The following is a 27770-nucleotide window of genomic DNA, read 5'->3' as shown; positions in this document are numbered from 1 at the left end:
ACCACTGCACTGCATTGATCTGCTCAGCAAATCATGGGAAGATGCTGCTCCCTAAGGCCCAGCAGAAACCTGGCTCCAGCTGCAGAAGAGGAATGTGGTCCATTAATCTCTCCTTGGGTCTTCTCATACTCATGTTGCAGATTAATGCAAACTCCTCCTTAGTTTTGATGTGCTCAAAAAAATACGAAACCAAGCCATGAAGAAAGCCTTTCTGTGCTTTAAAAAAAAAAGTCAGTTGCTGTGTTTGAATTCGAGAAATACACTGGTTGATCAGCTGGCAAAAAAACGAACACGTCCTGTAATAATTTAGAATTCTTGCATTGGTATTTCAGTCTGAAATTTGATCATATTAACAATTTGATGTTGATCAAAAGACTTCAGTGAAGTTAAGTAGAATAACGTCGCTTGAGGCAAAGTTTCAAGTGTGCAAATCAGTAAAAAATGAGCCTAATGTAAATAGTCACTGACCTGCACAATTATTACTTAGTCACAGTGAAGAATTCATCATATAACAGAATTTTGGTTTCTGAAGGAGCTCTGAGAAACACTTTCCCACCAGCTGAGACACCTGACAGCTTTCCCCACACTGGTAAAGCACACTGCATAGGGCAAATCATGAGGGGAGGGCATTCTTTTTTAATTCTTCTTTTCACTTTATTACAATAGAGCATGAACTTCTGTCAGATAACTTTATTTTGATGCGTTCTGAATGCGTAATTATTGACAGAGCAATACTTGAAGTTTGATCCACTATATTTTTTCATATTTTTTGACCATAGTATATATGCTTTACAAAACTATATGTAAACATAGTATCTATGCTGTAGTACATAAAACATCTGCAATTACATGAGAGAAGGCACATAAAGATTTTCATTTTACAAATGAAATGATACACCATGGTTGAGAAGGACATTGGGATTGTTTTTAAAATGCTTTTAAGTGCAGACAGGGACTGCTTAATACAATACTCCACCTGTATTGGACTATGTCCCCAAATGCTAAGAAAAGATTGGCAACCAACTGTCTGTTTCTTCCATTTTTTTTTTAAAGCAAAGAGTATATTTGAACTCATTTAAAAAATAAATAAATTGAATTTTTAGATGTATATGTAAATGCATGTAAAAGAGTAGTTTGAACTGCTCCCATTAGCAGCTGACCTTCAGTATATGCTAAGACTAAATACTGTAATACTGCAGCTTTTCCCAACTGGTCACTGAAGAGGCAACCAAAATAAAGTTGAAATATGTTAAAAGATCCAAAAAATACAAAATATAAAAGGTATCCTCGCGCTGTGACATTCCCTGCTAAGGGAAAGGAACAGTGCATGTTCGTACCAGCTTGTTTACCTGGTGGTGTTTGTCATATTGCACAAGTGTTTGATTAAAACTTTGTTAAATACCAATAATAGCAATACATTCATTTGTTTAACAACATTTTCCTCAACATTGGTGGTTCAGGGAGGACTCACTTTAAACTGGCAGAAAAGTTGTGCCTCTTACTAAATACATTATTATGACCTGAAGTTGATGAAAAAAGTGATAGTGCTGTCCACACTCTGACCTCTAGCTCCTCTCAATGCACTTACAAGGGTGTCACTTAAAAGGATGCAAATTGGATAGGTTTTCTTTGAGGGTTGCTTTTTAAAATTTCCAATTATATCAGAAAGACTCAAGTTTGACAGTAACCTATGACTTCAAATGAAATATGAAATACTGTCAAGGAAGTGACGTTAAAAACCAAATAGTTAAAATTCACATTTTATACAGATTTATACTACACATTTAATAAAAAATAGAGTGTAATATTCAATAAAATTAAATACACAGAGTAACACTATACAAATGGTCTATAAAAGCTCTTTCCCCCCTGTAAGGCGGTTTGCAGTCTGTTTTATAGTCACGGGCAATAAATAATATACCTTTGGTTTTTCTGACCATTTCACTATTAAATGTACAGTACAACTAAAACCTATTTCTGGATGAGATGTTTCACATGAACCACAGCATTTTTGTACACCTAAATATGTGATATGGCTTTTCTGTTATTCATCACTTTCATATTCCTCCTCTTCTTCACCTATGGGGTAGGATTGGATGTTGTTCTGGGTGTACATTTTTGTTTTCACAGGGCAGTTGTGATCCATGAGTATTGCCTGGAAGAAAACAGAGTGTGAGTATTTCTGCTTAGCATCCAGCTGAGGCTGGGGCTGATCCAGCATGCTGCATGCACCACTCAGGGATTCACCTCTCCTCCCTCGAGGTAGAGCCCAAACTGATTGCAATTAGAGTAAATTGAGTCCACAGGTCTCTGTGAGCAGAGTTTTGGTGCTAAAGACAGCTCTAGAAAAATTCTATTTCCAGTGTTTCAGCCCAGGTATTATTGAAAGACTCTACCTGCTCTCCAGATACAGTAGTTGAGCCCTCCCATAATTAATTTCCATCTATTAAAGACCTGGATGAATGGTCAAGAGGAATCATACTGCTACAAGCCAATTCTCTTTTGCTGCTTTTGTCCCCTTTCCATGGAGATCCAGAACAGCAGAACTGAGAATAATGCCAAGAGTGGTGGTCCCAATACTGTGCCTTCACACCCACAGCAAGCTAGAAGTGGTGGTCATGGTCAGGGCCAGATAAAATACTGCATTCCCTGGGCTGGAATTTCCCAAGGAGTTTTGGAGCAGCTGTGTAGTGTTCTTCACACTGAGTGTATGCTAAGTTTGGGGGTTAATAGTTAGGCAAAGACCACAATTTTGGGACACTCCTTTTGCCTCTCCTCCAACCTGAAAGAATTGGTGCATGATTTTTCAGCCATGAGCCACTTTAGGAATAGGAGTTATTTTGCATTTAAAAGGTGTATTAGAGGTGGCAGATGCTGGAGGGTGTTGGAGCCATGGGGAGAGATCCTGTCCCTTCGGGGGTTGTGATGTTACAAATGAAACTCAGGGACCGTGGAAGTATGTGATAAATTTTATATTGCCAGGAAACAGCAGCTGCTTTTTTTCCCCCTTTTGTTCCTCAGCCTTATTTAATGTAAGAAAACCAAAACAAACAAAACCAGTGCAGACAGCAAAGGTCATGACAAGGGATTAACTGGGATCTCTGGGATTCTACAGTCCAAATACAAGCAAAACAGAAAGTCTCTGACCTCACACACCATTATTTCAGCAAGATTCAATTTTCCACCTTCTGCCAGTACAAAGGGAGCAGCACAAGCAGCAGGTGCTGTCCTTACCTTCCAGAGATGTGCCACTACAGAATGAGACCATGACCATGCAAAATTAGCTTCTTTTCACCCAAATAAACCACCAGCAGCTACGGTTTGGGCACAGGTCAGGCTTTTTCAGGAACAGCAAGGATGGAGTGCTGGGTGGTCTAAACCCACAGATGGTGACACTGTTCTTACACACCCTACAGTGGCTGGGGAACACTGAGTGCTCTAGAGCATTAAGTCTTTGGCAAATTTATATTAAAAAAAAAAAAAAAAAAAAAAAAAAAAAAAAAAAAGAGAAGCCACTAGTTTGTAGGGATAGGTGAACTATATGAAGGAAGGAGAAGGAGGAAAAAAGATGATTCAAAATGTACTGTAGAGGACCATGGAAACAAAACAGGTTGAGGCACACCAAGGAATAATTTGATCAATTGGCCAGTAGAGTTCTGGCTCTTCAAGGAAAAGAGAAATGAGTTTTATCCTGACTCCACCACAGTCTATTCTGTTGCAGAGGAATGTCTGCAGGACCCTGTTTCATAAAAATCAGATTTGTGATTTTGCAACATCTAACTAATAAAGGGTTTGCCTTTATACATCTTGGACATAAAAAGAAGGTTCATTCCAAAGTTGATGCCTGACTGTGCTGGTCCCATTTTGAGGAAGTTAGAGGCAAAGATGCAAATGTAAGTTATCATTTGCTTCACTGAAAAAAACCAAAAGAAATAATAAAAAAAAAGAAACCAAGTTACACTTACCATTTTCTCCTCTTTGGCAGGTGGACTTCGAAGGAAAAAACACAGGGGAGCAAAGAGGATATCCACAATTCCTATAATTGTCATGAGCCATGGGAATCCAATGGCCTTGGCAATGGCACCACCAGCAGAGGGACCTTGTACAGATAAAAACCCTTTTCTGGAGATTGCTCAGACACAAAATTTGCAGCAGTCACTTTAAACAACAGTAATTTTGTATACAAACTCCCCCCATCTAACAAATGGATGTGAGGAATGTAAATACATGTTTGTAATTATATCATAAAAGTTTCCTGGCTCCATACTCCAAATTCCTTGAGGAGACTAGAGATGTTCCTAAGGGCATCTGTGTCATGCTCTGAATGAGGCAGAGGGGTCAGTGGGGAGTTACTCCCCTCACAGACCCTTGGAACACAGCTGTGGTGTTAGTTTTCAATGTTCTAAACCTCTTTCCTGGCACATCCCATCTGTGTTCAGTGCCTTCAGACACCTTCAAGCCTCTTACAGCTAATGGAGAGAGCACAACACTGCTGCAGAGGAGGGGAACAGACGCCAAACACAATTCCCCCTGCTCCGATTTCTTGCAGAAAATAAGAACCTCTTCCCATAAAATCTGCAAATACCACTGGGATTCACACCTGGCACTGGAGCAGATCCCCCTTTTCTGAATCCCTATGCTTCTCAGGCAGGGAAGGGCTGGACTTACCTATGGCAAACCCCATGCAAAAGGCAACATCAGCTATTGCGTACACACTGCCATAGACTGACACGTGGCGCAGATCCACCAGGTAGCCCATGATTGGCATCATGGAGGAGTCCACCATTCCTGCAAAACACATTTCAGGACAATGCTGCCTTTTTCTACCCCTTCTTTTAACATCTTGCTGAACCATGTGCTGAGAAGGGCTGCAGAAGCAGCTAAAGGATGCTGGCTCATAAATAAGTAAAAGATTTGTGTAAAAATAGTCTGCATGGGCTTTGCTTTTTATGGTCTTTGCAATGTCTGGGGTCGTGTGTGGACATTAAACAGTGCACAGGTGGCACCTGCCAGAGGACAAGAGAGATGTGAGCTTAGGGTGTATCCACACCTCCCACCAGCTGTCTCTGCGAAGCTCCCACCTCACATTTCCTGCCAAGTAATTAGGGGAAAGTTATCTGGTGTGAACTTACCCCAACTGAAGGCCTAAAAGACAGCATTAGCCCCCAGTCAATCAAATTATTAATGGTGTTTTTATCATGTCTTTTGATACACACCCTCAGTTCTGGCAAGAAACAGCACAGACAGCTCACAAAACTGCTGAGATACTTGAGATCTGAATTTGTGTTGTAAGCTTCTTTCCCCACTACAAATCCCTGGTGTGAAGATGCCCCAGGACATTTGCTGAGCAGCCAAGCTGAAAAGCAAGGCAGGGTCCCCACTGCAGCTTGCCTGCATGGCCCAGAGTAAGGAAAGTTCACACATGTTACTTGAGAGTACCTGTGTGTGAGCTTGGGAATTCCTCTTCATGTACAAAAAAAATTAAGCCTTTTTTTTTCTCCCGTGGGAATGTCTATAAAAATCCTTTTCCACTACAGGAAAGACTGTGGGTTTGGGGCAGTGCACAGCTTCATTTCTGGAAACAACCTTTACACTCGAGGACAGGCTTAAAGGCCTGTTTAGGTTGATGGAACAATTCTGGACAGGCTTGGGGGGTCCAGCTTGTCTAAAGCAGCCAAGATGAAGCTCCCTAAAGCACTGTCCTTTAATCCTGCTTGCTCTGCCTGTCACTTTGGGCCACAGCTGCACCATCATTAGATCAGAATGGCAACAAACCTGATTTTCTGTCTAATTTCATATCAAATAACTTTTACAGGCACAACAGATTCTAAGAACTCATTGCAAAATTTCTTACCTATGGCAAATCCAACTCCAAAAGTTGGTGCTATGAGCCCATAAATGTTTTTAGCAAATGGTACCTATAAAGGAAATTTCAGGCAGTTAATCACATCACACTGCACATGCTAATGAGGTTAGTTTCTTTTTCGGAGATAAATTCTCCAAGTAGTTATGGTCCACTTTGTACAGATCTGAGAGTTTGATTCTTGTTCTGAGCTGTCATTTCAGACAACTGTGCCCTTAAACCACTGACACACTATTATAAAAACTGCTGAGTGACAGCTCAACAGAGGGGCATGCACCTCTCAGAGTCATCATTTCTAAAAATAATTGAAGTTCTGAAATTGGAAAGCACTCAAAACTCTGATCTGGAACCTATTAACCACCCATTATTTAATAACATGTCATAGAACTCTCATGGGAGAAGCACACGTTTGAGGATGAGCACACAAACATTCACATGATATAAAAGATGCATGATTGTCTACTTACACATAAAATACTTATTCCCACGATTAGCATCCCCAGCAAAGCACAAAGCCACCTATCAAGGAAGAAACATCACTCAGAGATGGGTGATAATGAGATATTAGAGCTGATCCTGAATGTTTCAAAGCCACGTCTGGAGCGCTGAGTTAAACAGCAAAAGTAGCAACTTTTGTTGCTATTGTTAAAAAAAAAGAGCATTTTTGCTCCTAAAGAACAAGCCTTAATAATTTCCACTATCAATAAAATACCCTGGGAAACACTGGAAATGGGACATGAAGAGACTGGAAGATGATTAGTGGTTTTAAATTAAGCATACCTTCCAATTTTGTGTGCAAGTATCCCAAAAAGATTTGTCCCAATGAGATAAGAGATGCTGGCTGGAAGAAAAGCAACGCCTGAAAAATATGAATGAGATGTTTTATCAGCAAGGATTTTAGTGAGGTGTTAGAAGAAACTAATAAATCCCAGACACTGCAATTTTGATCTGGACACATCTAATAGAGCCCAAAGAATCAAATATCCGGTTTGTTGCAGCTTTCCTATGAAATCTAAGGACGTCATCTGTGAAATGCAGGAACAGCATGATGCCTTTGAAAAGAGTTTTTCAGCATTAGATACAAGAACTGGTCTGGGAGAGGGGACAGAACAACAAAGAGCAAAAAGTTTATATCTGACTACAATAAGCTTTGGGATGAGTCAAGGAGAGAACTCTCTGCAGGTGCAGGGCTTATGGAGCATATGCTCAGCACATGCAGCCAGCCCAGGGTGCTCAGGGCAGGGGTGACTCCCCCTGCAGGAGGGGACAGCAGGGGGGACAGCAGGGCTGCTGTGGCTTTGCAAGTGACAATCCTCCTCTAAGCCTGAGAATGCCATGAAGCTTCCTGTTACAGGCAAGCCTAAAGTGCTGTGATGTGGCCCTTGGTCAAGCATGAATCAATAAAGTAAGGGTGAAAAACCTTTAAAAATTGTACTGAAACGATTTAGCCAATATATTTTTAATTTTTCTTTTTAAAAACACATGTTGGTTTAAATAAAATAAAGTTAACAGAAACTGTGATAGCTTGCAGATGAGGACACCTGAGTAAATTCTGTCTCTCTCATTTCCCACCTCTACTTGGAAAAGCACACTGTTGGCACAACAGTGTTTTTCTATCCCTGAGGTTCCCACAGCAGTGGCTATATCTGGAGTAGATGCTGTTGTGTGGTGACATCTCTGGTTTAAAAGGCAGTTATTACAGTTTGTATTGGAGGATTCATCCTCTCCCTATGCTGAAGTCCCAGGGCAGGACCCAGCCAGAGATTTAGAAAGCAGCCGTGGCATCAGGTACACAATCCAACTGTGTGTGTGTGCGCTCCTCATCTCTCACCAAGGCAACATAGGTTTTCTCATTTCCTGCCTATCCATCTTCCTTCCCAGCTCTCTGATACATTCATAAGAAAAAAAAAAAATCAAGGGGAAGTTTTTAACACAGCAATATCCTGTGATTAAAAACCTTGTGGGTTACAGTAGTGGTGCTGGGGAAAGATTTAATTTTAGCCTGTGTAACCACAGCTACTTCAGTAGTGCTTGGAGCTATCTGGTTATAACAAATGGTCACACAGAGCAGGCCTTGACAGCTGTAAAAGTACTGCAAAGGCCTGTTAAATAAGACTTGCACAGGTTGGCCTGTAAGCTGTGGTATACTGAGGCAGAACCATAATTTTCTAAATAGGGTTTATGCACAGTAATATTCATTGGTCAAATTAAGGTTCTTTATACCTTCTTCAGATCATGCTTCAAACAGCTGGATTTCCAATTGCATAAGATAATTTGCTTAAAACCCTGCAGTTCAATTTACAGTTTAAGAGGCTTAAAAATTTTAATTAATGCTGCCAAATCAGACAAAGTGAAATGGAGTCAATTACTTGTATCATTAAGGGGTTAAATTAGTCTTAATTTAAAATGGGTATTTTCCATCTTGTAAACTCTGTTCAACAAAGAGATTTGTAAATCTCATTTCTATTGCACCAGTAATATGGAATTGGTGAGAGAGGTAGATAGGCAATGTTTTTTTTCCTTTTTGAGGTTTAAAATGCCTAAGTTTGCATGATCATTCTGTTGTATTACAGGCTAGAAGTTATTGCCAGGCTGAGCAGTACATTAAGAACTGCATCTGTGGCCACTCTAGATCTCAATTACATTAATTAGAACTAAGGTTTGTGCTTTCTATAGGGTGTAGGGACACCTGCATTAACACAGAGCAGGGATATCAGCTGAACATCATTTTCATGAAGGATTTTTCTTTCAAACTAGGCACTGATATGAAAAAATACCCTCATGAACAAACTAATAAATTAATCAGAGATGTATGAAGGCTGAGCATCCCCCACTTAAGAAGATTCACATCAACCTCTCACACACAGTTTAATCCACTTTCTGGTGGTTTTTTCCTACTCTTGTCCACCTCAAGGAGAAAGTAACTGCCCCAGCTTTACTCTGCAGTGGAAATGGATACATGGGGCATGTTCTGTGCTTGCCTGTGGACTTAATTTCCCAAGACTGTGTCCCTGCTAAAAGCCATAACAAGATCTAAGGTGGGGCTCCCCGTTGCTTTCTGTTGAAAGGGATGATTAAGTAACCACTAAGGGATGCCAAATACCAAGGGAAAGTGCTCCTGGTGTCCTTGTGGCCACATTTTAAGCAGAAGCCCATCTTTCTTCCACATGTCACCAGGAACAGTCTGGAAGGAGGGTGTGCTGCCACAAACATGCTCTGCACCAAGCACAGTGCACCTGCTGCAGGTCTCTGTGCCTGCCTGCTCAGGGAAATTCAGACTAGGAACTGAGGAGGGATTCCCTACAGGGGAAACCCAAACAAATGGTTTTGCTCTGCAGGGCTGGCTCTGTAGCTCAGCAGGCACCTTGCAGCTGCCCTGGCCAACATTCACTGCCAAAGTAGTGCTGGGATTCCTAGTGGAGCTGGATCAACCTTAGTCCTGAGGCTGCCTGCAATATTTTTCCTTGAAATGTGAGTTGTAGCCCATTACAGGAGTATCTACTGCAATAACATCACCCCATTGTATTTTTCTTACATAGCAGTGTTTGTAACTGTGCTGGTTTAACACTGACACTTTACAGACTGTAAAAAAACAAAATTACCCCCCTGAAGCAAATAACCTTTAATAGGACCAGAACCCAGACATTCAATAGAAAAAAAAATATAGAGATGCAAACAATATACTGTACTTTACCAAGCTGCCATTTCTTTGAACACATGGTCTCCATCATCCAGATGGGTAAAGCAGGTTCAAGCATAGCAATAGCCATGTTTGCAAAACAGATTGATCCTTAGAGAAAGAAGAGGAGGGGAAAAATAGTGATAATTGTTTCTTTTGACTATAAACAGAACACCATGCAAAGAATGGATGCTTTTACATAACATATTGCACTTTTTACAGCCCTATTTGTCATGTGTCAGATGATGATTAACATTAAATAGAACACAGTGTAAAATCACTGAACTCTAACTTTTTATATGTTTCTATTCTCCAGAAATTCTACAATAAAGGTTAAGCTATTTCATAATGTGAGAGTTTGCAGTGAGCTTGATGACATTTGGAAAGTTCATGATGTCTGTTGTACAAATGATTAGCTAAAACTACAATCACTTGGTCTTTACCTGATCTCCTGGGGCAATACCAGAGCCCTGTTGTGTAAGAGGCTCAGGCTCTGACCCTGTGCCTCATCTGAGAGCTCATGCCTACATCACATGACAGGATGTGGAGGTCTCGATCCTAAAAATACCAAGATACAGCCACAGGGATGTCTGTTCCCCACAAATGGGAATTTTCTCTCGAGATCCTACAGCCAGCCAGCCTGTGCAGCAAACATGGGTTTGGCTTTGAGCTTGCACAGCCCTATGAATTTCAAACACTTACGGATCCCTTTTGAATTCCTGGACCTCTAATAACCCAGACACAAAGGATAACAAGTGGTGGAAGTGCTGATTCAGTCTTGGCTGCCAGCTCAGCTCTGCCCTACACCACTGCCTGCAGACCCAGGCTCCAGTGGGTTTGTGTCATGTTCATCTCTCCTCAGTTCTGCACTTCAGCTTTAGTGGAGGGATTATGACACCTCACGGTATTTCTGTGGGTTCAGGATGCCTTTCACACTTACTCAAAAGACCCTCAGGCACTCAAAGCTTAATGCAGGGCAACAGGACATGTCCCCTCTGCTAATTCCTTACAAAATGGGTTTTGGAAGTCCCTGCTGGAAGTGACAGCCTCAAACTTGTGTTCCCATCTTTCTTCCTAATATTTACAATCTATGAATTTCAGGAAAATATTTTAGACTTTTTTCAGTCATTTACTATACAAATGTTACTTTTTTCTTTTTTTAAAAAAGCTGAATTTTTCAGAGGTCAGAGAAATATTATTTCTCTCAGAAGGAGTTCCTCATCATAAGGTTCAAAACCAAATGAGCACTGATGTCATTCTTTGCTCAAACCTGTCAGAATATATTAGACTGTGTATCCACAATTCCTAAAATGAACTTGCTGGCTAGCTGGCTCACTCCCTTCCCCAGGCAAGGAGCAACAGTTCAGCACTGCTTTGCCCTAAAGACAAAAGCCAACCTTTCCACTTGGGTGCAAGCTCCCAGAGAGTGCCTGTAAGGAACCCCAGTTAAAAACCTTGGGGCTCTTCCAAGCCAAAATCAGCCATGCTCAAACAGCTTCCTTGATGTTGGAAAAAACCATTTCAGGCTGCACAAAGTGCAGCCAGAAGAAGCAGGACCATTCTAAACTGAGCTTAAATAGCAAAGGATTTATTCTATTCTGGACAAACCTCACAAAGGAAGGAGAAAGAGGTGTGCTTGCCAACAGTTGTGACACCTACTCCTCCTTATGCTAGGAAGCATCAGCAGAGTTTTACCAAAGTACTCAGGGATATGGTGATAGAGGTGCTTCAGATCTGTAGAACGTGCCCCAAGAGAAAAGTGAGAGCCTGAGCTGCTATTCTGCAATCTCAGGGCCAAGTCCAAGAGCCTGCTACCTCAGCAAAGCTTTCCCAAAAGAAAATAAATTATTTTTTGCCTCAGTCTTGCATGGAGCTGACTTTCTTTAAAGTGCCATGTGTCAAGGGCATGAATCCTACATCTTTTCTTCCTTGAATTAGATTAAATGTCCTGTGTTGGCCAGAAGGTGTGAAATTGCAGCCTCCAGCTGAATCCCATTCTCACAGCCAAGAGCCCCCTCAGCTTTTGGCAGAGTGCCACAGACATCCCTGGCTTTTCCTGTGAAAGAGCAGGCACTCAGTGAAAAGCTGTCCCATGCCTTCTCAAGGACCTGTGTGCTCCTGATGACATCTGTCTCAGCTCTGCTTTTTGAATCTGATCTTTGAAACTAACATTGTGAGGCAGTAGCACTGAGTTTCCTGTAATCCATGTCAGTGAGGTTTGGCTTCAGCAATGTCACTGATTTCACTCCCTGAGCTCCCACCAGCAGTGACAAAAGATGTCAGTGACATTTCAGTGGGTACTGATGGCACAGACTGTGAAGCATCACCTCTGACACAAACCAGGGCATTTGGCATTAAGCTCTGACAAAACCAAATTTGGTCTGTGAGGGAAATAAAGCAGTAGGAGGGTGAGGTTGGAGAACATCAGCATGATTTCTGCTGTCAAAGCACTGGGAAATCTTTGTCCTGAGAGGCATAAACCGCAAGTGCTCCCCTAAATCCCATTGAGAATCCATGGGAGGGGCTTGCTCATACTTTATATGCTTTACCTGCTGTAAGAGAAGTTACTGAATCAGCTGAATGACAAATCTCATCTCTTATGACAAGTACTGTCTGTGCTATACTTTTCCCTCAAATACTTCTATTCAGTGTTTTTTTCATGCTCCAAGAACTTCTCAAGCAAAAGGATTTGTGTAACTTAAGTCACAGCTCGACCAAGTCACAGAGTTAAGGTTATGATAATTCCCTAAGATCAGCAAGAATTAGGAAACTCCCAGAAGTGCCTGGAACAAGCAAGTTAGGATAAAGAAACAGAACTCTGAATATAATTATGTGTTTCCAGGTATTTTATCAACATTCAAAAGGGCCAGGCTTAATTACAGACTTCAGAATAAACATTTAACAATGTGCAATGCAAAAAAGGCAAGCTTCTCTTGAGACAGAAAGGCTCATTAGAAAAAAGATACACATAATTCCAAACACCATTCACCATTCCACCCAGACCTTTTCTGAAACACAATTCATGCTCAAGAGACCAAACTCACGCCCTCTTCAAACAGAAGCAAAGATCAGTGTTATTCCCTGTGCCTGCCTGTGATGTGCTGGCAATCCCTCACTCTGAAAGCCTTGGCCCAAGTCACTTGCCCCACAGGATGTTTCCTGGCCACATCTCATTGCCTCAGGAAGCACCTGCAAGTCATTAGTTGCCTCTCAGTAGGGAAGACACATTTATTTCAAATTTTCTGCCTATTGTGCTTCTACTGGTACAGTCATCCTGTATTACCAACACATCCTTAGATCTTTATGTAAAGTAAAGCAGCAAAGGACAACACTGTTAAAGCAGCTCAGCCCAAGGCATGCCAAGAGGCCAGGAATGACATCAATGGCTGGTTTAAAGAAGGAAAAAAAAGGTCTGGTACCTGCTGCAATAATGATATACGGGTCCTTCAAAAGGGTCAGTAAAGGTGTTCCCTTCTGACTCTGCAAAACAAAAGCTTGGGATTAGGAAAGGCAAAGTGACACCCATTCCTGCAGTGTTTTACCTGAATACTCACTTCTGCCTGTGTTCTGGAGGGCTGCAGAACAAGTAACTGAACAGCTGTGAAAAGAAATCAATGCTGTAACACTCCTCCAGGGAGGGGGGATGGCAGGAACAGGAAAGGACACCCTTCAGGGCGATACTGACTCAGGGTATCTACTGACCTCCATCAAACAGAGCCAGGGCTGCCAGCACCAGGAAAGGAGAACTCTTCCCCACAAACTCGTACATGACACTCCCAAAAGGGGGGCCCACTGCCAAGGAAAGGAAAGGACACAGCTGTGAAGACTCTGACCCTGAACAAACGCCCCTGTGAGCATTCGGGCACCCTGGCACACAGAGACCAAAAGTCCAGTTTGAAAACCCCCACAAAGTTTGTTTGTCATGGCAATAACCATGTTCTTCATTCCCCAAAACACTCTGCAGTGTAAATAAACTCCAAACATCTCAGAGATTGTTGTGTGACATGTGTACCCACACAGGGAATGTGTGCTGTGGGAAAAGCTGTTCTTCACATGCACCATGAACCCAGTCTGGAGACTGCACAACACCAACTACACACAATGAGACCCTTCTGCTGCTCTCAGGGGTCCCAAGAGCATCCTTTGGGATGGTTGGGGGATGGTTTCTTTTGCCAGCAAAACCTCCAGTTCACTGACCTAATACTCCCATAGCCAGGCCTCCAAGTGCAATTCCCATTGCGTTGCCTCTCTCTTCATCATCTGTATAAACAGTGGCAAGCAAACCCATCCCTACAATTAAAAAAAAAAAAAAAAAAAAAAAAAAAGAAAAGGGAGACAAAGAAAAGAAAAAAAATGCTCATCACAAAATTAGGCATCTGTGTGCTACAGTTTATGGTCACCATCTGCCACACCAACTAAACATACAGAAACAACCAAGAGTTCTTTAATATATAAATATATATATATATATATAGTCCCTCCCCATAGAATTGACTTCCAAGCAAAAATGTTTTTGGTAACATCCATGGTCCCTAAGACCATGTTCTATTGTGCAATATTAGTCAGGTAATTTAGTGATGCCCTCATTTGTTAGATTCTTTATTAGTCTCTTTGTCACAGAGTTTTTAGATTGTTTTCCAATGAGCAGAAACAAAGCTTTGACAATATTCACCATCATTTATTTATCCTCAGAGTGCACAAAGGTCTGGTGCCTACTTAGCTCCAATTGTATCCAGTGCTCTGGGCATGAGGTATTATGCAGAGCTGATTGCTTTGTAAATGAGTATTTCAAGTTCAGCATCAAAAAATTAAAGGATCTTTTTGACCTTTATCTTCACATGCCTTATTTCTGCACTTGATTATGAACCCTCATTTCACAAAAGGAAACATGAAGCCTAATTTGCTTGTCTTTTTGTGGAGCACTCAGACACTGTAGACGTAAATGCTGCAGAAGAGTCCTTGTAGAAATTAATAATTCTGGTTTCAAATCAAGATTTACATAGGACTCAGTAAATAAGGTCTGCAGCTACACAGAGAAGGAAAACAATGCATTGCATGGCTGATCACTCAGTAAACACCATCCATCGTGTGCATCAAAAGAGCAGAGGTCCTGTGTGGATTACCATGTTTATTGAAAAGAGTGGATGACATCAAATTGTTTGCATGAACAGCTGGAGGGCTGTTAGGCAACTGCACTAGAATTCACAATGAATGTGGGATTTGGGGAAATATTCTGGAAAAAAAGAAGGAGGGGGCAGTGCAAAGACAATAAAAGCTCTACACACAGATAGGAATGATTGCACACACCAATGCAGGGCAGTGAAGAACTGGCAGCAATGGTACCCAAAACTTCCTTTGCCTGTGCGATACAGGATGAGACTCTCACTGCTGGTGGCCCTGTGAGGAATCAAATCTTCTTCCCAGAGCTGGGTCTGCTTTTGGTGCAGCACAGGGAGAAATCTGGAGCTGCCTGGAGACCACGCAGAGAGTGGCAATGAGGGTGAGCAGGGGCTCAGAATTATATCTGTGAGGGACAACTGCAGGACTTCCAGCTTAAAACCAGAGAGGATAAAACTGATGTGAGAGGTGATAACAGTCTTGCAATATGAAAGCGAGCCAGGAAGATAAAGAAAGGAAACTGTTCTTTGTGTTCTCTGAAGGATGGGAAGCAGAAATAAGTTCACATGGCAGTAAAGAGCCTTTAGATGAGACATCAGGAAAAAAAACCTTCCTGACCATAAAGGTACTTAAGCACCGAGCTGGATGCTGAGGGCAGTTCTGGAGGCTTCTGAGGTCGTGCCTGTCAAGTGTGCATGAGGAATGACTGATATTAAGTTGATCCTGCCTTCAGGAAGGAGAGGACTAGATGGTCCCTTGGCCTCTTCTGCTCTTTTGTGCACATTGGCTGAGAACAAAACAGAAAGTCTTGTGCTTACCTAAGAGCCTGTAGCTCAAGGTGCCCCCTTGCACAGGGACTGAGTTACAGCTGAACAATAATTCTGACTCTGGCACGTCTTCCCTTGGGAAAGCTTGGCCTGCAATCTTCACCAATGTCAGTTGCTGCCATTGCAGGAAATTTTTCCAAGATTGAAATATTCAGCATGAACAAAACATGTTTTCTCCAGCCTCAGCCTCAAGAATGCTCAAATAATTTGGGCTGAAAATTCATACTCCATTTTACCTACTCTATTTAAAAATGAGGCACTTTTTTTTTGAAATGTGGTACAGATACACTGAGCCCAAAGTGGCAGCCAGCATGGTAAGCCCTTAAAAACATTTTGTAACAGAAATTTCCGTAACAGACAGAGCTGCTGTTCTAACTGTAATAAGTACCAACATAAGTTCCCAGTGACCTTTAAAATGGCTAAAAATGAATTTAAAATGTTGAAGACACAGGTGCAGAAATCCCAGTGAGAGTGCAGTTCATTTAGTGCTCTACCTTACTGCAACCCAAATACCAAGGAAGTCTTAAAAGACATTTGCTTTTGAGCTACTTCATATGAAAGAGACAGAAAAAAAAACCCCAACCAAATATGAAATTGATTCAATTGAATATTTTTGTATTAATTACTGAATCTGACAAAATTCAATTTAAAAAATGACTGGAAGTGATCTGCCTTTTTCTCTATCATATCTTCTCTTACCTGCCACAGAAGAACATGAGGAACCCACTCCTTGAAGGGACCTGGCAATAAATAGTAGTGCATAGCTTCCAGAGAAGGCAAACACTGCAGAAAAATAAAAACAGAGGTAATTTTTAAAATTAGGTTAACTCTAACTAGGTTAAAAAGTTAGATTTCTTGAAACTATCACAAAAACTTCCTACAATTCAGTCAAGTGTTTACAGTGACTTGTGCCACTTTCAATGCTAACTGCATTATTTTCTCTTATTGCATTTAGATGTGTCAGTGTTGAATTGATCCCAGGTGTCTAAGCCTCCAGGTAACACAGAATGCAAGAGCCCAAGCAGTTTTAACTAATTACTTAGGATTTGATTACATCTGCTCTGGTTCAGCTGCACACAAGAGGAGTAATAAGACTTTTTCTTCCAGCCTCACCTCTCCACGCTGCTTCATTTAAGGCTGCCCAGTCTGGAGCTCCAGGCACTTGGGGAAGGCAGGGTGTAACACACACTCACCAATGTTTCCTCCAATAATCAGTGGGTGGAGAGAGGTTTTCCCCTTGTGTTGCCAGCCCTGTGCCAGATGTGTGGAGCACAGCTGGCTGAAGGTGCAGGGAAGCCAGATCCCCCCATCAAAAACCTCCAGCAAGTTCCTTCTCCTCCCGCTAGCAGAGAAACTGCACCAGAGGACGTGCCAACTCTTTCTTTCCCCAAGAGATTTAACCCAAGGCTTCCCCTTCAGCCACTCCCTCCCTCAGTCACTTTTGGGACAGAGCCCCTGCCTGGCTAAATTCCTCATCCACAACACTGGAAAATAGGAGTTGCTCAGAAACCCAACCGCATCTCTGCTTGTAGAGCCCATGTTGTTGTCAGTGTCATTAAATCTACAGTGATATAATAAAACAGCTTTATAAAGCTCCCATCTGTTGGCCACCTAAGGAATTTTGCTGGGCAGGTTACAGCTGCAGGAAGGTGTAATGCACCAACTGAGCATGGAATCCATGTGCACTCCTCCCACGTGCCCTGTGGGATTGTGCCTCTTGGGGCTTTTCACCACATCTTACAAAAATCCCTACAGTGTGGACACATAAAAATCAAGAAAAATAAAGGCAAAAAGGGATTTCAGCAGATCAGCAGTTCTCTCCTCTGCCATGAATTAGTCTCACTACTTTTATCTATATCTCAACCAGAATTTATCTAACATGTTCCTAAAACACAGAGCTGTCAGTGGCTCTAGGACCAGGTCATATTCTCTAGTTCTTCAGTCCCCTTGATGATACAGTTTTAAGATCATAGAATCACAGAATATTTTGGGTTAGAAGAGGCCTTGAAGATCACCTGGCTCAATCCCCTGCCATGACCATGGACACTTTCCATTATCCCATGTTGCTCCAAGCCCTGTCCAACCTGGCCTTGAGCACTTCCAGGGATGGGGCATCCATATCTCCTCTGGGGGACCTCTCATTATTCTTTCTTTTAATAGAAAACTGCTTGTCCCCTTTGTCATAGGCTCTAATACGTCTTACATCTGCCTTCTGAGGCAAAAATGGTTCTTTCCCCTCACAGGCTTCTAAAGAACCTTGATGTTCTCTGTGCTCTTTCTGTCTGGGCCACAGCTTTAAATGTCAGGCCAAAACCAAACATAAAACAGCAGCTGAAGCCTTATCAATGCCATTAGAGCAGACAAATTATCTCAGCTGACTTGCAGGCTGTGCTCCTGTTTGCACATCCCACGGAGATGTTTGGAAACGTTGTGATCCTGTTGACTCATACCCTGCTCATGAGCTACTGCAGCCTCACGATCTTTCTGATAAACCTCCATGACATCTCTTTGTTCAGGGCCCTGCAAGACAGCTCTCCCATGGCTATTTAAAACTGGCTGAGCACTGCTCCAGATCAGAAAAACCTGAAAGATCCAGCTAAGGATGTGAGGTGGAATGAAGAGATTCCTTAGAGCAAAGTCCCAAGAGAGCACTTGTTCAATCTCATCAGTACCACCATCCACACGGAGCTGATGTTTAAGCTGATCCCTTAAATTTTCATTGGAAATTAGTCCCCATACATCAACAAGAAGAATTCCTAGAGATAATTTTTATGGACCATTTATTTAAAAGTTGTGCCTGGGCCAGACCAAATCAGATGTGGACACTTACTGATTGTTGAAACAAACATGATGCAGAAGCCAGCAAACAGTGGAATCTGGTAGCCTATTCTGGAAAACAAAAAGAATATTCACATTTCTGAGGTTGTCCCACTGAGGGTTTGAGTTAGTCTTACACGACTTCACACAGCACACAAACCCAACCTGTAGTTTCTTGGTAGGCTTTGAATTATTTGTTGTGGACCACATGGCCATATTTGTCTACATTACAAATTTCTTTTCAGCTGACACAACAGACTTTGCATCTGAAATCCCTGGAAGAAATCCTTCTCATGATTGCCCTGATTGCCCTTTTCTCATTCTGCCTTAATTGTTCCCAATAAAACCCCTCTGGGCCTCCACAAGGTTGCCAAAGATATGCCAAGGGAAGATTTCCCTGAGTGTGCTGAACTTTGAAATACTCCAGTCGTGTTTCAATGCTCATCTGTTTCCGTCCTCATGAGACAATGATTATAATGAGACATAGTCAAGCCAGTGGCTTTTTTACTGGAAAAATTTGTCATCAGCTTTTCTGGGAGTTTTGCCTCAGGAGCACTGGAAGAGTCCCAAAGAGCCTGAGAATAATACTTTTGCTTTCCATGGGTTTAGGAGTAGGAATGGAGCTGATCAAAGCTTTCTTCATCAGACCATTTCTTCATTAGGACTCTAAACAGCCTGTAGAAATGCCTGGTTGCTCCAAGTATTTTCAAGTTTCCAGGAAATAAAGAACTTCCTGGCTGGGAAGTGAATACATTTTTTGAGCAGACAAAACTGAAAATTCCACACAAAAAAAATCACAGTGTATTATTTTTCACACCATTAAAAATCTACCCTAGAGTCAAAACCTAGGTAGCTCTGAAGACAGTGTGCATATTCTATCCAGCACACTTTGTTCACAGCTTCATTTTTTGTAGGATTGTTCATCTCAAACGGATTTGCCAGGATATCATTTAATGGCCAAATTCTTCAACAATGAATCATGTTTTTCAGAGGAGTACTTTCAAATGATTTCAGTGTCCAATGATTTGACAGTGTTGTACATTTAAATGGGCAGTATTGGCTAAAGCAGATCAATCAAATAATGGAAGGGCCGATAATGGCCCTTTTAATAACAATAATCATGACATAGACAAACCAAAACAATTATTCCAAGCTCTTTTTTTGTATTATTTTTTACAATCAAGGACCTTCAATAATGGAAAACTCCTTAAAGTGCAGAGCTCAATGTTCATTGTTTGTCTCATTCTTGTGAATGAAATAAATTGAGCTTTCATGTGGTATTTTGCCTTAAATCATCACTGTATTACAATATGATAAAAGCATAGTGCACAGATTCTCCTAGTTGAAATCTGTAAGTGGATGTTGTAAGTATCCAGCAGAGACTGGACACTCGTGCTACTTACCTGAATTGGTGTGTCCAAAGCAAATTAAATCCCTATCACAAACTTCCCCTGTGTCCTTAGGATAATAACTTTATTCTCCCAGCACCTTCATACATGAGATATAAAAGAGCAGTACGTTTTTTGTCTGTTTTATTTAAAGTGAATGAATTGTTCTAAGCCAGCCTTTCCTTTGCTGCATGTGTAATAGGTATTACACAATGGGATGCTGGTCTCCACTGGTGTTTCTATGTACATGAGGAAATAAAAAATTACCTCTTGCCAACTTCTCACCTGCCTCAGAGCCCAAGTGAGCACTTCCCTTCTCAGTGGGCCCAGGTAGAACAGGCAATTATTGATCATAATTGCTTTGAATTTGAGTTTTTCAATTAAAGAAAGCACTGATAGGAGTACAGAAAAAAAAAAAAAAAACCTAACAAAAATCCCTGCAGGTATGGATACTGCTGGTGGTGGGCATTACCAGATTTTATGGGTTATAAAAGCAGAAGGTGAATGTCCTTATGCCTTTTCCCACTGTCAAGTAAAGTAGGGTTGGGTCTGTCAAGGCCATCCCAGACATAGCTAGGATGGACACTGAGAGGGAGAATTCTGCTTCCAGTACAGAAATCAAGCAACCCATAGACTTGACGCAGGGCCTATGAGACAGCAATTTGCTTCTGCTACAAGTACATTGAAACAATATTCAGTTATTTGGATGAAGAGAAATGCCATCCAAATTGGCTCCCACATTCACATTTCCATTTTTACATCAGACACATGAGCTGTGAGATCTCCCATAAACATTCATGAGTTAAACAGAGAGCAGTGATATCATACTAAATAAAGGAGATTTCAACCCTTCCAATAGGCTTCCTACACCTGGAAACTTTCTGGTGGTTGAAGGCAGGAAGAAAACAAGCATTTTGGAAGTCACTTCTAATTGCTCAGTTTAGTACTGTTCAAGCATTGCTCTGAATTTTTGCAGTTGCAGATATTATTCTCTGTTTTCCTTGGCCAAATGGGGCCACAGCAGAGGGTGGAGTTAAACAAGTCCTTATCTTATCTGGGAGGATAATATTGCCCAGAGCATCCCCCACAATGTGAAGATGCACAATTCTGGAGTGCTGCCCCTGCATAGGATTGCTGGACCTCTAGAAGCTGTGGTTGGGCTTTCTCAGGGGACAGTCTTGCCCACATCCAGCCGACATTTAATTAGATATGCAGGTTGTCCATTCCTGGGCAACCTCAACAAACCCTGCCTCTTAGCAAACCCTGCTCCTCCTAAAATTGCAGCACTAATTAGTTGGCAGTTGTTCTACCACAAATGTCTCATCTGCAGCTGCATTCCCTGGTCTGTTCTACAGATGTTAGAGAGCACAGACTAGGAGGGTTTGCTGAACAAGTTCACTATACAACATAAATAATCATAAAAAGGAGAGGCACCACCTGTAACAGCCAATTCAGTGATTCTGTCCCTTGGTCCTGGGCCATTCATGTTCTTGCCATGTGGAAACAGTGAATATGCAGTTTTTCCTCAGCCATGACATAGCACCCTCCATCACAATCACCTCTGCATTTTGTTCCTCTGGATGTATGCAACACCAAAGAATATTACAGCCTGTCTTCTCTCTTATTTTTTTCTTGTTACTATGGCCAAGCATATAATTTTCTTGGGCACTCCTGTCAAAATCCTTCAAGAAATTTTGAAGCAGAGTCCAGCATGTCTCACCAAAGCCACTCGCAGCTAAAAGTGCTTATTATGAGTATTTCTGATCCCTGAAAAAGTCTGACTCCCTACCTGAAGGAGGGAAAGGAAAGGCTGCCACTGATGGAGAATGGAAAATCAACTCCACTTCAGTCACTGTGGTTCCAGATTGTAGGACTCTCAGGAAATTATTTATACCCATTAACAAGATTACTCCAGAATAAGACAACAGATTGTTGGTTCTGTGCAACAGCACAGTAAAGGTTACATTGACCAGGTGAGCAGCTGTGGATTATTAGAGCCTAATTACCAATTACAGTGCTGCAAATCCACTGATTCCAACCTTGCTGTTACACAGCTCCATGGTGCCCCTGTGAGCACCCCTTGCTAGCTGTGTCCTGGCTGGAACTCTGGCTCTCTTCTTCACTGGCAGTGAAGACTGGGGAGGATTTATGGCAAGAATGTGTTCCTTGAGCTTCTGAACCAATGAACCATTTAATATGTGTGCAGTTAAAAAAGAACAATGTAGGGTCAGTGGGGACCACAGGACAGTGTGGTCCCATGCTGGAGCATGGGGAAGGCAGAGGGACAGAGTGACCCGCAGAACTGGTCACTTCAGCCTCCTGCCAAAACCTGAAATGAAAGCTCACATAGGAACTGAACTGTAAATATGTAGTTACAAATGTTATTTATTCCTCTGCTTCCTTCTCTGTGTGTCTCTTGGGCACAAACACATTGTGCTCCCAGCTGCTCTCTTTCTCTCTCATGCAAAGGAGTTCAAAGCTGTAGCCAGAGTGGTGTCAAAATGATGGTGATGATCCTTCCAGGGACACCTTCCACTGGATCAGGATACTCAGAGCCCCATCCAACCTGCCTTGGACACTTCCAGGGATGGGACAGCCACAGCTTCTCTGGGCTCTGTTCCAGTGCAGTTGGATAAACCAGTTAATTGTAAAGGACAGCCTTTTGCCCAATCTCTTCACTGGACAGCTTTAGGCAGAGCCTTCACTCTCCCCCTGACAGTGCATCCTCCTCACAAAGAGCCTTGTGCCAAATGCTGTGCTTTGTCTATAGTTTCTTACAAATTTCACCACCAGGAAAAACATAATGTGCTTCCGACCCACAAAATCTTATCAGCTCTGCTCTGAAACTGCCACGGTGGGAAGTGTGTTGTTGACTTCCTATGGCAAAACTATCACCAGTGTTTGCTCTGCTAGGACTTTGTTAGGGCAGAGGGAACTTGTATTGTTCCAGGAATAGCAAACCTGTTCTCTGAGCCAGGTGTGTCTGGTGTTCCATGAAAAGAGCTGGGCTTCAAATAAGAAATGTTTCTTTTGCAGAACACACTCCTTGAATGAAACCAATTCTGAAATTTGTTTTTGAAAATCTGCAACTTCAGTAATTATAAAATAAGGGAAAACAGGCCCCCAAAACTTTCAGAAAACCTAAAAAATAGTGATTATTTGCACAGATTCATATGAGTAGAACATCCTGTTGCTGACTGTACAAACTCAGGCACCAAAGCCAGTGCCTAGTGAAAACCAGCACTTGACTAAAATTCTAAACTACTCTTGAACAGCTATATTCGATTGAAATATAAAAATCACTGTACTCAGTGTGGTACTCATTTGAAAAAGAAACTTACTGGGGCATCTTAACCAACTGCGCACACTGATCTTGAAACAAGTAACCATTTCTCCTTCAGCTTTGATGTTTTCCTAGAATTTTGTAGAAGTAATAAAGGCAAAAAGCTGAACAGTAACCCAACAGCTTATCAGTGGTGAAGAAGAGTCTTTCTAATGATAACCCAGATGATTTCTGTTTGATTTATACAATCACAAATTTTAGCTGATCATATATACTGTTGTTGTATTGTCAGCTTAAGAGGGGGAAGGTATCCAATCACTTCTACAGTCAATTGATAAATGTGTTAACTGATATTTCCCTCTAAACATTTCTCAGAAGAAAGGCAGATACCAGTACCAAGATACAAATAATGCATGAAAGAAAACCAGCGAGCCCTAAATCTAATTTAGGGCCACTTTGCCATTAAGGCTCTCAATTCAGCTGTGTGAGGGAAGAGTTTGTCATTGGGATGATGGGATAACGTGCTCCTTGTTCCTTCTCACACTCATCGGGCATGTGAGCAAACCTGCCCCTGTGCCTGCACTCACACACCCTGCCCCAGCAAAAAACCTGTAGGGTGACTCCAGGAGGAAACCTCAGCTCCCAACACTAAAGTTCACACTGGTGTGGTGCCAACCCTGCCCCTAACAGGAAAGGAAGATGCTACAAGAACATCTCCTGCCTCATTGCCAACCCCAGGGATGCATCACACACGTCCCAGGGCAGAGATGTGACCACACAGCTTTCTCCTGCTTTGGCAGGCTCTGGAAATGGTGATGCTAACAGCAAAAGAGCAAGTATCAATAGGGCAACAATTTAGGCAGCTAGGAAAATCTAGAAGCACATCTGAAGAAATACTATAAAAATGTTATTTGGTGTTATGTTACTTTACCTGTGGAGGAGCTGTGACATCTTCACTAAACAATACAGGTAAGAAAAATCCTTCTCAACTTGCAGCAATATTTGTGCAAAAGTAATTTTGTGGAGGCATACTTGTATCTGTGTAGGTGATATGTATTGCTGATAAGGAGAAATGAGAAAGAAATGAAACTGTCTCTCTCATTTAAAGCTTTTGTGTTTAGATCAGTTCCACAGATCAAACACAGGTTTTGAATACATAACACTGTGAGTCCAAATGCTGCTTAGCCCTCAGCTGGATACTTTTTATTAGATTGAAAGGAAAGACTCAGACTGTATATGTGTATGTATATGTATATGTATATGTATATGTATATGCTGTAAAACCTAAACAAGGTAGTTTTGGCTTCAAAATCTGAAGTGTCTGGCATTGGAGTGTGTTGGTTATTTCAAACATTGTCACCTAGGAATGGACATTGACTGCTTAAACAAATGTGTTCTACAGGTACAAATTTCTGCTGCCTATTATTTTCTGAAAGGAATAATTCTCTATGAAAGCAGCTTACATAAGAAATATGCAGATCAGTGGCCCAACTAAATACAGTCTGGAGTTTATTTCCTGCAGAGATTGATCTCATAGTCTGTTTGGGAGGGCTGAAGCTGGGGGGAACTGTTACACAAAATGCTAACTATTAAATCAAATTAATTATTAACATCAAAAATTTAAATTATATTATATATACTTTTTAATCTTCATGTAAACATCAGCAGTACTTGGATTTAGAGAGGGGCTTTAAGTCATTGACATCAGTGTTTATAAGCTTGATCCTGGCTCAAATAAATTTTCTGTGAAGTCCCATTTAAACATATTTGGTTCAAGGCATCATATATTTGCAAGAATTTGGAGGGGGCAATTAGAAGGCTGGGCAGAGTCATGTACTGATGGGGATGTGGGACCCACTGAACCTGATGATGAACATGGCATCAGCAAAGCTGGACATTTGTTCACCTTTCACTGAAGTCCACACAAATTTCCCACCGATTCTCTCCTCAGACAACTCCAAACCATCACACACCAAATCACACCATGGGCTACTCACCTCAGTGAGAGCAGGGAAGGGATCTGAACTCTGCCTGCAGTTCCAATACCATCTTTGCCTAATGTGGGTGCTACAGGAATATTGACAATTCCCAATCTTTGTGAATACTACATTGCAGTGTCTTTTGGCCTCCTGTAATATCTCCTATATGGAAAATATTTCAACACCATCTCAGCAAAGGTTTCTACAAGACCCAAGGTCTCAGGAGCTGGAAGAGAAGTGTGTGATACTGATGGCTGATGTGTAGCTACTTTGGAAAGGGTGTAAGTGTTTAGAGGTGTCCACCAAATGCATTTCACTAAAATATTCCTCCAGAAAAAGCAAGAAGGCAGTAAGCCAGGGCCAAAAGAGAATTAATAATGTTTGAAATACTAAAACATCAGTGTGAAATCCTCAGTGATGGTGCAGCAGCAGTAACATACCTGTTTGTCAGAGGCCCTATGAAGGGGTTGGTCATCAGCTGCACTGTTGCTTTTGAAGCAAACAAGAGACCCACTCTGACGTTTTCATTCAGCAGCTCCTTGTCATCCTTGGGGCAGTCAGAGGGGGGAGGAGTCACACTGACAACCATCTGCTCTGTCGGGGTCTGGTGCAGCTCTGCTGATTGTGTCCTGTCAGACTCGTTCCCAGTGACCATGGTGGAGTTGTCGTAGTAGGAAAAGATGCTCTGAAAACTGTCCATGGTTGCTGAGGGGAGGTTAGGCTTAGTGGTCTGGATTTCTGTGGCATTTCTCTCGTGTTCGATGCTGTAAAGGTAACTGGGAATTATTGGCACTGGAAAAACAAATAGAATACATTGGCATCTTACTAGCAGGTTATTTGTAAATGGAGTCACCAAGTTCTCTTGCTTGCTTTGCCATTGATCAGGGAATGCAAGGCTTTCCTACAGAGCACATGTGGAAACACAGAACTGAAAAAGAAGTTTGCTCATGGGAAAAAACACACCCATAACTCAAAAGTGCAGTTTAAAACTAAAAGTTCCTTTATATTATTCTTTATTTTTTGCCAGTTGTCATAAGATTTCCATAAGGTTCTCTACACATACATTATTAAGCAAAATATTAGAATTATCAAAACCCATGTCTGAAGCCTCTTTGTTGCATGTGGCTGCACAAGTCCTTTTATTAGGCTGCAAAAGCATGAATAATAAGAAGAACATTGGAATGATTATCAAACCAAAATATAAAGAATGCAATAAAAATATTTCTAAAATAAACCACAAAAATATTCATAAGTACCAACCATAAGAAGGCAAAAAGCTAACAGACCTGTAGCAAGGAATCAGAACTAATATGCTTATGTTTGCATATCTCATTATTTTAAATTTTTCATTGAAAAGTTCATCCAGAAGGAACTGTGTTTACATGTTTTAGGATCTTAGCTGCAATTTAATTGCATTAATATGTATCTCAGACATTAGGATTTCAGAGTTTGTAAAAACAGATGTCAGGTTCATTCATTTTAATACAAGTGACAGAATCACCCTTTCCCATCCTGCATTTCGTCCTGAAAAAGCCCAGCCTCTCAAGTCTGCAAACTGTCATAATTTCTAGGGCTTCTATATTAAAATAGAATATTCATAATTTTACAAGGATTAAGTAATCAATAAATATATTAATGTAAAAAAAAATCCAAAATCAACTTACTAAAAATGGAGTTTTTTTAACTAAGGTCTATCCCATGGAATCAACTTCTAAGCTGAAACTCCTTCAAGAAATTCAGGAGTCTGATTGAGAAGCTGAGTCTGCAGCCTCACCTGAGAGCTGGCTCTGCACAGACCCATCACTTCCAGGAGAGCCATGTGCATTCATTTGTGCCCCTGTGCACACCCATGAACCATTGGTTTCTCTGGACCATTTTCTTTCAATTAATAAAAACATTTGAATGTGAAGAGTTCTAAGTCTACCACTGAAAAATACTCAATTGTTTTATTTGAGTAGATTTCTGAGCCTTGACACCGTGCCACCAAAGCCATTAAAAGTTGCATCGTAGACTTTGATCAAAACTTGTCTTATTTTATTAAACTAACTCATGGAAGTTCTTCTCTCAAAAGTGACTTAGATAGTTTTCTTATTAAGCTATCATTTTATGACCAATGTGGGGGAAACAGGAGCTATCACAAGGAAACAGGCATCTCCAATGTTATCTAGCCTCTTGTTTCAGTTGTGTGACCACAGGAGAAAAAAACTGTGATGAGCTAAAAATACTGTTATCTGTCATTCTATGAAACATTAGTGGCCTTTAGAAGAAAAAAGGGGGGAGGAGAAAAATGGAAAAAAGAAAAAGAGGGGAAAACCGAGCTATTAAGACCTTTTTATACCATCCCTTATCTTGCAATTAACATGGAAATAAAGCAAGACTTTGATGTCCACGGCGGCGCGTTTGCAATGCCTGGAACACAATTCATGGTTAAAAACGAAAATAAATGAACCGGTGTTTGCAAACGCTGGTTTGAGAGCATCAATCGGGCATTCCGGAGATATCCCTGGCAGAGGCGGGAGGGGAGCCCGAGCCCGCGTTACCTACCGACCACGGTGAGCAGCATGTTGTCCAGCAGCAGGGCGATGAACACGATCAGCAGGATCAGTTTGCGGGACTGGCGGCTCTCCCGCAGCCAGCGGAGCAGCCCCAGCTCGCCCCAAGCCATGCTCCGGCCCGGCTGCGGACACGCGGGGACAGCGGGGACAGCGGGGACAGGCGGGGACACGGGCGGCTCCGGCAGCCCCGCTCCGCGCTGCGCTCCCCGGCCGCCGCTGCTGGCACCGGCACCGCACCGGCGGGAGAGGAGGAGCGGAGAG

The 27770-nt window shown here is 41.8% G+C and overlaps 1 protein-coding gene across 2 annotated transcripts; it reads right to left on the bottom strand.

The window, feature by feature from the left end:
* Positions 1–25: 25 nt before the first annotated feature.
* Positions 26–27770, bottom strand: SLC18A2 (solute carrier family 18 member A2). Of its 2 annotated transcripts, none has more exons than XM_083866530.1 (15): positions 27499–27770; positions 25395–25746; positions 18318–18376; positions 16187–16270; positions 13740–13832; positions 13245–13334; positions 13097–13140; positions 12962–13022; positions 9558–9653; positions 6644–6722; positions 6331–6382; positions 5855–5918; positions 4669–4788; positions 3966–4099; positions 26–2155 (listed from the first exon to the last, which is right to left on the bottom strand). In XM_083866530.1, the coding sequence occupies exons 1-15, from the start codon at positions 27617–27619 to the stop codon at positions 2045–2047; spliced, it is 1560 nt and encodes a 519-aa protein (XP_083722656.1). In that variant the 5' UTR covers positions 27620–27770; the 3' UTR covers positions 26–2044. The 2 variants fall into 2 exon arrangements, with proteins under 2 accessions (XP_083722656.1, XP_083722657.1); XM_083866531.1 differs by lacking the exon at positions 27499–27770 and adding an exon at positions 26619–26657 and having other exon boundaries at positions 27–2155.

The sequence above is a fragment of the Zosterops lateralis genome (genome assembly GCF_965231275.1).
Source record: "Zosterops lateralis genome assembly, chromosome: 8".
Taxonomy (NCBI): domain Eukaryota; kingdom Metazoa; phylum Chordata; class Aves; order Passeriformes; family Zosteropidae; genus Zosterops; species Zosterops lateralis.
Note: the sequence above shows the minus strand (reverse complement) of the source record. Positions and strands in the feature narration are given on the sequence as shown.

Coding starts and splice junctions, on each gene's coding strand:
- SLC18A2 (XM_083866530.1), bottom strand. CDS start 27,619: ATGGCTTGGGGCGAGCTGGGGCTGCTCCGCTGGCTGCGGGAGAGCCGC. Junction 13,335..13,739: donor CCTGGCTATGGGAGTATTAG/GTCAGTGAACTG, acceptor TTTCCTTGGCAG/TGGGCCCCCCTTTTGGGAGT. Junction 4,789..5,854: donor TGGAGTTGGATTTGCCATAG/GTAAGAAATTTT, acceptor TGTGTTTTGCAG/GAATGGTGGACTCCTCCATG.